The sequence below is a fragment of the Gymnogyps californianus genome, chromosome 1, assembly GCF_018139145.2.
Source record: "Gymnogyps californianus isolate 813 chromosome 1, ASM1813914v2, whole genome shotgun sequence".
Lineage (NCBI taxonomy): Eukaryota > Metazoa > Chordata > Aves > Accipitriformes > Cathartidae > Gymnogyps > Gymnogyps californianus.
Genome location: NC_059471.1, coordinates 17552783 through 17565860, shown reverse-complemented (window position 1 = coordinate 17565860; position 13078 = coordinate 17552783). Strand labels below are relative to the sequence as shown.

General features: G+C 41.2%; 1 protein-coding gene across 3 annotated transcripts in view; it reads right to left on the bottom strand.

Moving 5' to 3' along the window:
• Nucleotides 1-741: 741 nt before the first annotated feature.
• Nucleotides 742-13078, bottom strand: part of ELMOD1 (ELMO domain containing 1) — a 52772-nt gene continuing 40435 nt past the window's right edge. For 2 of the 3 annotated variants that reach the window (XM_050902772.1, XM_050902779.1), the window contains 5 exons: nt 11904-11972; nt 11587-11610; nt 9353-9403; nt 7711-7844; nt 742-2189 (listed from right to left, as the gene is read on the bottom strand). In XM_050902772.1, coding sequence (XP_050758729.1) covers nt 2017-2189; nt 7711-7844; nt 9353-9403; nt 11587-11610; nt 11904-11972 — 451 coding nt within the window. In that variant the 3' untranslated portion in view covers nt 742-2016. The remainder of the gene's footprint in view (nt 2190-7710; nt 7845-9352; nt 9404-11586; nt 11611-11903; nt 11973-13078) is intronic. The other variant, XM_050902786.1, reaches the window with a different exon arrangement.

The window sequence follows — 13078 nt, the reverse complement described above, 5'->3', positions numbered from 1 at the left end:
AGCCAGATGACATTTTCTGATTTTATTTGAAGGTGACACCTTGAGACAAGGCATAACAGCTGAAAGGATCACACCAGTAAGAAGGTAGCAGGGACCTTTGGGCCTCCCTCCCCCCCGACTCCATGAACTCCAGTGCAGAATATTAAAAATAAACCAGCATAGCCTAACAAATTGCAGAAAGTATTTAAGACAGAGTGGGGCAGGAAAAGAAAGCAAGAGTCTAAGATTTGAAACAATGAAAACTGTTGCTAGAAACTTATTTTAGAAGCTTCAAGAGTGACGCAAAGAAGTCCTCGATATCTAATGATTATAAATAACCACTTTCCAAAATCAATGGTAGTAAGTTAAACATGCACAGTTTTTATTCCTTGTATTTTCATGCAAAATACGCAATAGTTAATATTTCCAGTTCCATATTTCCAAATTCATTGGAGAGGACTAATTATTGCAACACCCATAGAGTTTTGCTGATTAACTCCGCAATGAGTGCGAGTTTCCAGCCCTGCAGAGAAGTCCTGATCCCCATCTTACATTTTCACAGAGAAATGAGAGGGCTTAAATCCAAGGAGGAGTTTTCCAAGAATTTTAACCACTCCAATTGCTTTATTTTTTACTTTTGAAGTGATGGCACAAGCTGTAACTAGAAACGGTACAAAGAAGGAACCGGATCCAAGAAGTTCCAGTCACTCTTCAGACTAGGGAAATACCACGAAGCTGTTACATCCCCTTTTACCTGATCCATTAAAGTAAAATAACTTTCGTCTGTAATACTGCATATCTCAAAAATAAAACCCACAGTGCTTCAGTTTAGAATGACATATAATTTATTCATATAATTCACAAGTAGTTGGACACTACTCAATTTAATCTCCATATGCAAGTGATTTACACAAACATATAATACTAAAATTGATTGCTTAGAAGGTAAAAAATACCATGGGTATGAAATGCCATGGTAGATGCTCTTCAATATACTACACAATCTTACTGTCAGACGCTTTCACTCATTTATGTTTTTAGAAAAAAGGCAGTTTGCCATTTTTAATTTTTTTTATAAGTAGTCTGGGAAACTCAAGTGGTTTTGCACTAAACCTTCTAATCAATCATTTCTCCCAGTTCTTAGGAACTGAATTGACAACCAAAGCAACATTTTCAGTAGTTCAAAAAAATATATAGATTTTTGCTCCTCTGAATTCACCAAGCACAACGTGACTGAATCATGTTGCCTTCCAACATGCGACACAAAATACTAACCCCTGTATATTCAAAGGAATGTGCAGGAATTTAGACCATGCTTGAGCATGGTGGTGTTGGTGACAACAGCCTGATGACATAATTTTTGGCCCCTGCCAGTATCCAGTAGTTGTGAGTGTGTTTGCAGTTCACTGTGAATGTATTAGCATCACCAGACCATTTGGTATTCATGCAGCTGTGGACTCTGATTGTAATTCTGCATAAACTCTTCTCACCGAAACTTGTATCTCATAGGCCTCATTAATTCTGTATTAAGCATATAATGGCTGCATGGAGAAAATTGGACTTTAATGTGTGTGCCTGCATCAGATTAAGTTACACACATCTTCTAGACGAGGTTCAAACATATATTTTGCTTGAAATGCCAGTAGTTATCTTAAAACATACCAAGAAGTTAAAAAGCTTTCACAATACAAGATCCAGCTACTTATTCCACATATACAAAAACACAGCTAGAGAAATACAATTCAATTGTCAATGCTGAATTATGAGGAAAGTCTAAAAAAATAGAAAAACTCTGATACATGGACATCAATTCAGAATGTAACACTGCATTATGCGGCAATATGAGCACCCATTTAAAATGAGAAATCCCCAACAAGAGAAGCATAAGGGGATCTAGTACGTGTGACAAAAATAGATGAATACTGCACCAAAAACATGCATACAATCGCCATGGTCATTCAGTATGCTAATGATGGTCTGAACAGTGATCTAACACAAGAGTGAGACAGTGTTTCCAAATAAAAATCGAGTGAGTAACTACATATTGATTAAACTTTCTGATGCAGCAAAATGAGGGCACAGAGCCATCTCTGGGTTCTGGAGCTGTTTCAAGATTCGCTTGTGAAACTTCTCTCTGACACGATTGAACTCCATTATGTCCAGTGGATCTTCTTCAATCCAGAACTTGTGGAATTCATGCATTAAGTAGCCTACAAAATAATAAAAAAGAAGAAGAGATAAATACAGTATGTAAAGATCACATACAAAATTAGAAAGAAACCTGCAATTAACAACTATGATTTACACAGAGAATCCTGGTCACTGAGGTTTGACACCTCACAACACTATGCAGGGACAAGACTAAACCTATTTTGAACAAACCCAAAATTTGATGAATATTATACATTGGCAGAACTTCTCACAATGAATACAAGAAGTCGCTAGTTGTTTTGACATACGGATACATGAACTGAAACATTAAACTAATGAGTATAAACGCAGGGGAAGACGCTGCTGACACTGCTCCACCAGCCTTTTGTTTATATTCATGTTCTGTCTCACAGATATTTCCCCATGGGAACATTGCTTACTGTCCACTAAAAAAGAGCGCACTCGTAGGTAACGTAACAGTTGCCATCACGTCTGTCTCTATTAACACTTCCTCCTCATGCACAATTTTACCTTGCGTGTGCATGACCTTGCTGGAAATGTTGTTTAACACTTACGTCTATGATCCTGAAAAGATGAATGATAAGGTGATATACAGAACCACTAGCTTTGGTAAGACATCCCTGTTACAGGAAGAAACTTGATTCCGAAGTGGGTTAAATATACAGGCTCTGATTAAGGCCTTTACCCTCTCAGTTCTGTGCTGTCCTTGGACTCAGAGTTTCACTGACAGGAAAAATGTTACATCCAGCACTAGGATTTCAATGAACTGGACCTGATCTCTTGATCCCAACTTCCACAGCAGATGAACCGTTGAAGAAGTATAATCTTTCATCCCAACACAGCAAAACGTGCAAGTAAGTTTTCTGTATTCCAGAAAATGAGGGCATTTGTTGTAAAAAAGTCTTAATTGCTTTTATCCATTTATTTCTATTGTATGACAATTAAACCACACATACTTCTAACTTAAATTTCAAGGTATATGTGCATAGTCATATTTTTTTCCCCACATCATCACTTTGAGAAACTTTCTGAAATGAAACTTAACTGAGATGTTACTTTCAAAGAAAAGCTCAGTAAAATCCCTTTTAAAAAAACGTACTATATAAAATGTAAAACATTGTTAGATCTTCACCCTCCAAAATCTAGGAGATTTCCAAGAGGTACCTTCCGTACTTCAGCAGTGACTGTGTTGAGCACGCCATTGAGCAATGCAGTTTCATGCATTGCTTGTACAGTCAGAGAAGGCAACGGAGCCCAAGAGCAGCGAGCCAAATGCAATTCTCAGCTTCATGTGTGCCCCCATGGCCTGAGGGAGCAGAAGGGTGCAGATGAGGTGACATGGTGGATCAGCATTTAGGAGGTCCATGCAATACAACCATTGTGTTCCTCTACCAGCAAGGCTGCTGGCTGGGCAATGTAATTTTGACTTTCCAGTTCAGTCAGGCAGCCTGTAGGCATTTAATGCAGCCTAATGGTGTCTGGGTTTGAAGGAAATTTGAAGGAAACCTAGGATGACTGCAGTAAGGAGAGGAGAGAAACTGCAAGAGCATAAAAGCAGGGACTTGTCAGACTCAGTCTCTGGATGAATCGTCCTTGCTCCAGGAAAGTTTGTCTGTTGATGCTTTCTCTACAATAAAGTCCATTTGATAACCTCAAGTTTTCCTAGGACGGCAGGCAGAGTGTGCAGGAACATCCACCACCTTTACTGGCCCATTACTACACCAGAGACCCATGCAAGTTTTATCCCGCTTCATAACTTGTACATGCATGGGCTGTAGAGGGAACAGCTGCCAAAATCAGTTCTCCCTCCAGCGTCGTCATGATGGACTGGCCAGGCTGGTCAGCAGACACACTGGTACTGGGGCACAGTCCCAGGCTTAGCCAGCAGAACAGTCCCTCCTGCAGCCAAGACTTTGGCAGTGGCAAGAAGACACTGTAAAGGTACTAAAACATGTCTCTTCCTCCCCCAAATTCAGTGGTGGGGGATTTTAGACATGGCAAGAAACCAGAACCAAGACTAGGATACAGAATCATAGAATCGTTTAGGTTGGAAAGGACCTTTAAGATTATCGAGTCCAACCGCTAATCTGGCACTGCCAAGTCCACCACTAAACCATGTCCCTAAGTGCCACATCTACACATCTTTTAAATACCTCCAGGGATGGTGACTCCACCACTTCCCTGGGCAGCCTCTTCCAATGCTTGACAACACTTTCGGTGAAGAAATTTTTCCTAATATCCAATCTAAACCTCCCCTGGCGCAACTATGAGGCCATTTCCTCTTGTCCTATCACTTGTTACTTGAAAAAAAGAGACCAACCCCCACCTTGCTACAACCTCCTTTCAGGTAGTTGTAGAGAGCGATAAGGTCTCCCCTGAGGCTCCTTTTCTCCAGGCTAAACAACCCCAGTTCCCTCAGCCGCTCCTCATAAGACTTGTGCTCTAGACTCTTCACCAGCTTCGTTGCTCTTCTTTGGACATGCTCCAGCACCTCAATGTCTTTCTCGTAGTGAGGGGCCCAACACTGAACACAGTATTCAAGGTGCGGCCTCACCAGTGCCAAGTACAGGGGGACAATCACTTCCCTAGTCCTGCTGGCCACACTATTGCTGATACAAGCCAGGATGCTGTTGGCCTTCTTGGTCACCTGGGCACACTGCTGGCTCATATTCAGCTGGCTGTTGATCAACACCCCCAGGTCCTTTTCCACCAGGCAGCTTTCCAGCCACTCTTGCCCAAGCCTGCAGCGTTGCATGGAGTTGTTGTGACCCAAGAGCAGGACCCGGCACTTAGCCTTGTTAAACCTCATACAAGTGGCCTTGGCCCATCCGTCCAGCCTGTCCAGATCCCTCTGTAGAGCCTTCCTACCCTCAAGCAGATCAACACTCCCGCCCAACTTGGTGTCCTCTGCAAACTTACTGAGGGTGCACTCGATCCCCTCGTCCAGATCATTGATAAAGATACTAAACAGAACTGGCCCCAGCACTGAGCCCTGGGGGGAACACCACTTGTGACCAGCCGCCAACTGGGTTTTACTCCATTCACCACTACTCTTTGGGCTCGGCCATCCTACCAGTTTTTAACTCAGCGAAGAGTACACCCGTCCAAGCCATGAGCAGCCAGTTTCTCTAGGAGAATGCTGTGGGAAATGGTGTCAAAGGCTTTACTGAAGTCCAGGTAAACAACATCCACAGCCTTTCCCTCAACCACTAAGCAGGTCACCTTGTCATAGAAGGAGATCAGGTTAGTCAAGTAGGACCTGCTTTTCATAAACCCATACTGACTGGGCCTGATCACCTGATTGTCCTGTACATGCCACACGATGGCACTCAGGATGATCTGCTCCATAACCTTCTCTGGCACCAAGGTCAGACTGACAGCCTGTAGTTCCCCAGATCCTCCTTCTGGCCCTTCTTGTAGACGGGTGTCACATTTGCTAACCTCCAGTCAACTGGGACCTCCCCAGTTAGCCATGACTGCTGATAAATGATTGAAAGTGGCTGGGTGAGCACTTCCGCCAGCTCCCTCAGTACTCTTGGGTGGATCCCATCCAGCCCCATAGACTTGTGTGGGTCTAAGTGGTATAGCAGGTCACTAACCATTTCCCCTTGGATTATGGGGGCTTCATTCTGCTCCCTGTCCCTGTCTTCCAGCTCAGGGGGGTGGGTACCCGGAGAACAACTGGTCTTACTATTAAAGACTGAGGCAAAGAAGGCATTGAGTACCTCAGTCTTTTCCTCATCCTTTGTCACTATGTTTCCCCCTGCATCCAATAAAGGATGGAGATTCTCCTTTAGCCCTCCTTTTGTTGCTAATGTATTTATAGAAACATTTTTTATTGTCTTTTACAGCAGTAGCCAGATTAAGTTCTAGTTAGGCTTTGGCCCTTCTAATTTTCTCCCTGCAAAACCTCACGACATCCTTGTAGTTCTCCTGAGCTGCCTGCCCCTTCTTCCAAAGGTCATAAACTCTCCTTTTTTTCATGAGTTGCAGCCAAAGCTCCCTGTTCAGCCAGGCCGGTCTTCTTCCCCGCCGGCTTGTCTTTTGGCACATGGGGACGGCCTGCTCCTGCGCCTTTAAGATTTCCTTCTTGAAGAACATCCAGCCTTCCTGAACTCCTTTACCCTTCAGGACTGCCTCCCAAGGGACTCTGTCAACCAGGCTCCTAAACAGGCCAAAGTCTGCCCTCCAGAAGTCCAAGGTGGCAGTTCTGTTGACCCCCCTCCTTACTTCTCCGAGAATCGAAAATGATAATTTCATGATCGCTATGCCCAAGATAGCCTCCAACCATCACATCACCCACAAGTCCTTCTCTGTTTGCAAACAACAGGTCCAGTGGGGCGCCTTGCCTAGTTGGCTCACTCACCAGCTGTGTCAGGAAGTTATCTTCCACACACTCCAGGAACCTCCTGGACTGTTTCCACTCCGCTGTATTGTATTTCCAGCAGACATCTGCTAAGTTGAAGAACAAGGGCTAGTGATCGTGAGATACGGGAGCCAAACCAATCATACTAGACACATCCGTTCACAAGGCCATGGGCACATCAGGAATGTGGCAAAAAGACAGAGTAACCCTTCCAATGAAAATATGACCTGAAGATGCGTAAGTGGATATTTAGGTAGACACTTGTCTTTTTTTAGTTATCAAGCCAACCACCACCAAAGACAAAAGCCTAGCAGCTAAACTGCCCAGAGTTCCTACCAGCCAGCCTATCTAGGGCAGCAACCCAGAAACCATTGCAAAAAGGAGAGCCCTGCTACACCATGATATCTGGCCACATAAGATTTTGGGTGAATGAGTCTTATTACATAGCATCCTTATTCTGAAAAGCCTATGCTATTTAATGAAAGAGATGTACAGGACACTAATATTTGCCATTTATCCAGTTAAACAATAAGAAAATATTATAGCTGCAAAACAAAAAATCTGTTACCTAAATTGCCAAACCTAAAAAAAAAAAAAAGGAACAAACCCCTTGCAATTGTCATAAACGTGCAAAACAGTGCATGTTGACTTCTTTTATCAGTTTCTTGTCTATACACTGAAAAATAGTAGAAGTGTTGCTCCCACTGTGCAAGGATGCACAGCAGGTCTGTGCTGTAGAAGGGATGCTCGAATACAGGGGAAAGAGCTGGGAAAGCATTATTTTCAGCAGGGACAACTCTACTGAAGGGTGGAGGGTAACACTTGAATGTAGATGCAAATATCTTAAGACAGTTGGATTTATGGGGAAGCAATCTCCAGAAGCTCTTTAAAGTACCTTTAGTTTCTTACTATTGTTTTTTAAAAGCAGTCTAAGAAGATAGGAAGGTCACTTGTTCAGGCACTTGGTGGTTTTTTTGTTTGGGTTTTTTTGAGGTTTGTTTTACCCCTTGGTTTGGTAGTGGCATCCATCACAACCAAGAACTGAATCCAAGCATCCTAAAGACGGCAGAGCAAGACTAGCATGATAGTCTCTGTGCTGTGTCAGCAGATTTTTTTTTTTTTTTAAAGTATGGGTAGTACAAAAGTGTTAGCAGGAGTACAAATTGTGTATTTCCCACCCCCCTGCAACTTACAGAACGTCTGCTGAAAGTGAGTTAGTGTTGGTGCTTCTGGAGCAACGTTGTAGAAATGGGTCTTCAGAGCTCCACTCACAAGCAGGTTGTATGCGAGGTCTGTTATGTTAATGCCCACAATAGCAAAAGAATAGCTGTAAGAAAAAGAAGCAGCAACATTTGTGGAGAGTTTGTCTTCTTTCAGCACATTATAAGAAACACTGATGACACTGACACTGCAGATTTTGCATGCTACTGAGGTGTATTAATTCTCTCCTTCGTGAGCTTCCAAGGTGGGGGGTGGAAAACAAGAAAAACATTTATCCTGCCTGCTTTGTACACTCTAATGGCAGTGTTTCCCTGGCGAAACATATGGTCACAGTGAAAACAGGAGTTTCATCACTGTGCCAGCATTTTCAGTGGAGCAGCACAGATTCATTCCTACGGAATAAGAACAAGCCCAAGCGTCCCTGTGCTCCTGCACTGACACAGGGCAAGCACTCCACATGGTGGCTGTGTCTGCACGGTGACCCATCGTTTGCTATTTTAACCCATCTGCCCCACTGGAATTCATTACCCCCAGTTAGGAACATCAGGTTTCAACAATCAGTCTTATGAAGACATTCATGTGGCTAAAGAGCCTGTGAAAAAGATCCAGCTGAGTCACCTCCAATTTCTTCCTAACAGAGAACTACATACACAGGCCACAAAACAGGAAAAAACCTAAATCAGAGCATGCTAGAAACAGAAATAAGAAAATCAGACTCATGAAGAAAACTCCTGTCCTGCTAAGAGATATCAACAAGGAAAGTATATTTAGGCACAACAGAACTCAGAAATTGGAAGTTATTTCTTAATTTGTGAGCCTATTGAATAAAGAACTTGACATTTCTGGCAGTGACTATTTCCCAAGAAAACATATAATGTTCCACACTGACACTGATTAAACAAGCAAACTTGTTTAGTTATTCAATGATTTTTTTTTTTCTCCTCCTCTAAACACAGCTGTCTTATGTGGACTGTCCTAGGTATTTTTTCAGTTATCTCTATCAAGCAAACCAAAATACCTTCCTTTTCTTTAACCTTTGATATATTTCAGGAGAGAAAAAAAAAAAAAGTCCAGAAGTTAACTGCAACATGAGGCTTAATGGCAAGTTTCACAGAAAAATGAAATATGGGCATTAGAATGTTGTATTACAGATTTTCAGATACACTCAGAAGGAACATCCAGTTCCATACTCATGAATAATGCAGCTATACCAAACCCACTGCTTAAAAAGAAAAAAACCTCACTACTATTTCTTCCCTATTATACTTTCCTGAAAGCAGATCAGATCCTGGCTCTGACAGTAAGAAGTGAGACTTGATCACGTTATATGTTAAGAAGAATTGAACAGATATTCATCACTGCACTATTTATAGCATACAGAGAAAACTTCTCCTTGCTACAACATTTTTGTGTTATTTTTCCTAATACTTACTTCAAACTGTTTTTCCTGTAATCTTTGATCAAAATCAAGGTGTGGTTAAGACAATACATGTTAGTATGTACACTGAAATTTCCTTTAAAAAGTAACCAGGAAACACCTTTTTCCCCTCAAATATACAGCATCATTGTTAACTGTTGTGTTTGTGGCAACTTTAAAAAGATTTTTAAACCTACCCGATTGCCTTATCAAACTTTTTCTTCTCCCATTCGGCTTTGCTGAATTGGCTAACGGGGAAAAAAAAATAAATTAAAATCCAGATATTGCCATGCATTACTAACTGACAAATATTTTCTTCCAATTGCTTTGATATTATAACATTGACTGAACACGGTATTTTACCTCCATTGATATGGCTAATCACATTTAACTCTGCTTCTGACTGAATGGATTGGTATAAAAAGACTTGAAATGGGTAACTGGCTTTATAGCATGACTGATAAACTTGTCTCATCATTACAAAGTATGCGCTGACATCAATGCTCTCAGTAAAAGCCAGTTATTTTCTATATTGACCACAAAGATGATCCACTTCAATTAAGTCTGGGCTATACAAAAAGTTGAAAATACTACATTTCTTTTAACTAATCAAAGATGGTTTTAGCCTTTTGTGTTTTCAAAGATATACATGACACTCATCACTGGAGGCATGGTTCACCTGAGGCAGCAAATGTGAAAAATACTCCTCTGATAGAAAGTTTTTATCTCCAGCCAAATTAGAAACCACTCAACAGCCAAAACCAAGGAACAGTATTTCCTATTATTTGGCACAATAATGCAGAGCTTTTCAAGGGCACAGAAGGTTCCTCCCTTAAAACAAAACTAGTTAAGGAATGGATTGATTTTAGACTAAATTTCTGCTGTTCAACAACATATTCATTTAAAAGAGCTGTGTGATGCATCCAGTCAGCCGACATCCGACTAACCAGGTTTTAATCTACTCAAATGGAGCAAGTTTAGCAGAAATCATTGCCTGCATTTATCACCAGCTAAAAGCAGGCATGGAACCAACCCTAACCAGTGGGCTACAGCTTAGACATGCCTGTGGGAGTTTTGCCTTGGTAAGGCAGATCAGAGTTCGCAAGCTTTAGATCCCAAATTATAGACAGCTATGTGTGAAAGCCTTGTTCTTGGACTACACTTGAAGTACAATAAGTATATATTACACTAAAAACAATCCCCTGAGCTTCATGTAAATATACTATTTAGAAATTGTTGCCATTAAGTATTTCAGATGCTAATAGGTTCATACCCATCCTGACCTGAGTGTTACCAGGTGGCATGTGTGAGGACAAAACTTCACCTCCTAAAGGGCTTAGCATACAGGAATACAGCAGTCTTCACTCACTCTCTAAAATCTTAACCATCTTTGTAGGCTGTGGCATAGCATCAGTTAAAAAAAACCCAAGCAAACATGGAATAATAAAGGTGGCACATGTAGGATGCGGACAAGCAATACAGTTCAACAGAAACAGAAATTACATTGATCATGATCACATCAGAAACCAGCATGGCTGCTACGCAACCACACCAGGAAGAACACCTTGGGCACCACCAGCAGCATCTATCTTCTACTGAACGCTCTTTCAAGGGATAGGAATTGCACATGCTCACACAGCACTCCAAAACGGTCCTTGCTAATCAAACATGTAAATGAAGAACACTAATGTGTTCCAAGTGCTTTTTGTCACAGAATTACCATTGGGAACTCAACCACAAAATACTGAGGAGATCAAAAGCTTCACAGGATTCAGATGTGGACCTGCTATATGGATATCTAACATTACTGGCAGAAGAAAAATGTCTTTTAAGGCAACTGATTACTATGTAACTGGCTAAGAGGCATCTCCCCCCCCATCCCCCAGTAATTATGGAATAAGTCTCCATTCACAAATCATTCACAACACAAAATTTTTGCCACTTGAAGGTACCTGATCTCTCAACAGTCAGGACAATGGACTAGCCAGATTAGACCCATCATTAGTCAAGGTAGACAGACTATGTGGCTATAAATAAAGGGGCTCTTCAGCTGTGCTAACAAGCTTGGCCTAGACTACTTTTGATCAGGAAGTCAGTCACAGCTGTTGTGACCATAGTGGCACTGCTTAGACTTTTTTCCTACAGGTAAAAGTCACCCAAAATTTGTTCATTAAGCCTGGCACTAAATAGGCCTAAAATACAGTGCTCTAGCTACATCAAGCAAGGCTGATTTCATTCTTTATATATAAGCATGCTCAGATGTACCCAGTGTTGCACCATCAGCTATGTTTGAGTTAACTTTAGAGAAAGGAATATGGATTTCTTGGTGTTGCAACAGACTTTCAGTTTAGAACACACCAAATTGCAGTACGGTTTGATCTTATTTACATGTAGGGTCTCATAAAACTAAGAGAAAAGAAAAAAAAAATACCTTAGTTCCTTCTTAGTGACTTCCCTTCATTATGAAAAGACAAAAGAATTAAAAGAAAGGTAAATAAAAATACAAAATCACTTGAAATTAGAAGTATAAGTGAAAACATTTAACACTAAGTTTAACTATTTCTAGGATTCAGTATACAAGTTTGCCTCTTGGACTCGAACAGTTTTCAGGATCAGTACTTGAAAACAGATAGCACGTGGCAATACCCAAGCATATGCCCAACAAAAAGAAAAAAACCCAGCCCCCTCCCCCAAACACTAGCCAGCACAGTGCTCTCTCAAGTCATGTTTTCTGGTCTCAAGCATTACCTGTATTTAGGCTGAAGAGAATCAGAGAGAACTTGCTGAGCTATCTCAGTGTCCCATTCGGCAAAATACCTGCAGATAGATATGTTTAGGGTGAATTGTTAAAGAAACACAACAAAAAAAGGATCTTAAAGTCATACGAAGCTGTCCATACACACCCTTTTAAAGGTCACTATGTGTGTTATGCAGTATAAGTAGCATTTAACGTGTTAAATTTGTTAAGCTACCACTCAGACCCCCAAAATGAAAGATAAAAGCAACCTCAAATTACAAGTGCAATCCTATATGTGCTTAGTGAATGTGCATTACCAGAGTCCCCTTTCTACCCACCCTACAGAAAACCAGTTGATTATTACTAGAGCATGTTGGCTGCTGAGCCCAAGAGAAAGCAGTTCAGGCTTCTTGATTTGGCAGATTCATTAAGCAAGATAAGAGTCATCACAAGAGACTAAGAAATGAAATACATGGCAGGGATTCATCTCCAATGGAAGTTCAAAGCCAGAGTCAAGAGTCCAGATCCTCAACTGAGCTTTGCTAGAGAACGACACACGGACAGTGGATGATTTATGTCCTTCAATCTGTAAGAGCAGAAAATATTTCTTTTTCCCCTCGTAGGGAGAGGTTATTTTACCAATGTTTCTAAGTTATGTAACTACCTGCAGTAGATACAAGGGCTGGAGGAAATAACAGGCATTGATCAATTCCCAAATTACCAGCCACAGATATGGTACCAACACCTGTTGTGCGTGGGGCAGCAGGGAAAAGTGGTGTAAACTCACTGCTTAATTTTGAGTATCGATAGAAATTGAAGAAGTAGTCCAACTACAGAAGTCTGCCATCAGTGGCTGCATTTCAAGTGTTTTGCCTAAGAATTCAGCATGAAATTCCCAATCAAGAAAGCTGAGCAATAACATAACCCTCCCACCTACCTACTTCCAGGGCATTTTGTTTAAGGAGATCTAGATAATGGTGAAAATATACTTTACAGTTTCTTTCTTGTGGGAAGAGAGTGCTAACTTACTGTGTCAGAGTAACTAAAAAAAGCGCTTAGCAAGCGGTATTACTGAGTTGAATTAGGAATACTGAAAGAAAGGAGACCCCTTCGAGAAGAGAAACCCTCCAAAAATTGGGCTAGCAAATAAATTCTTTCAGGTTTTTTATATGAAGTCCCTAACACT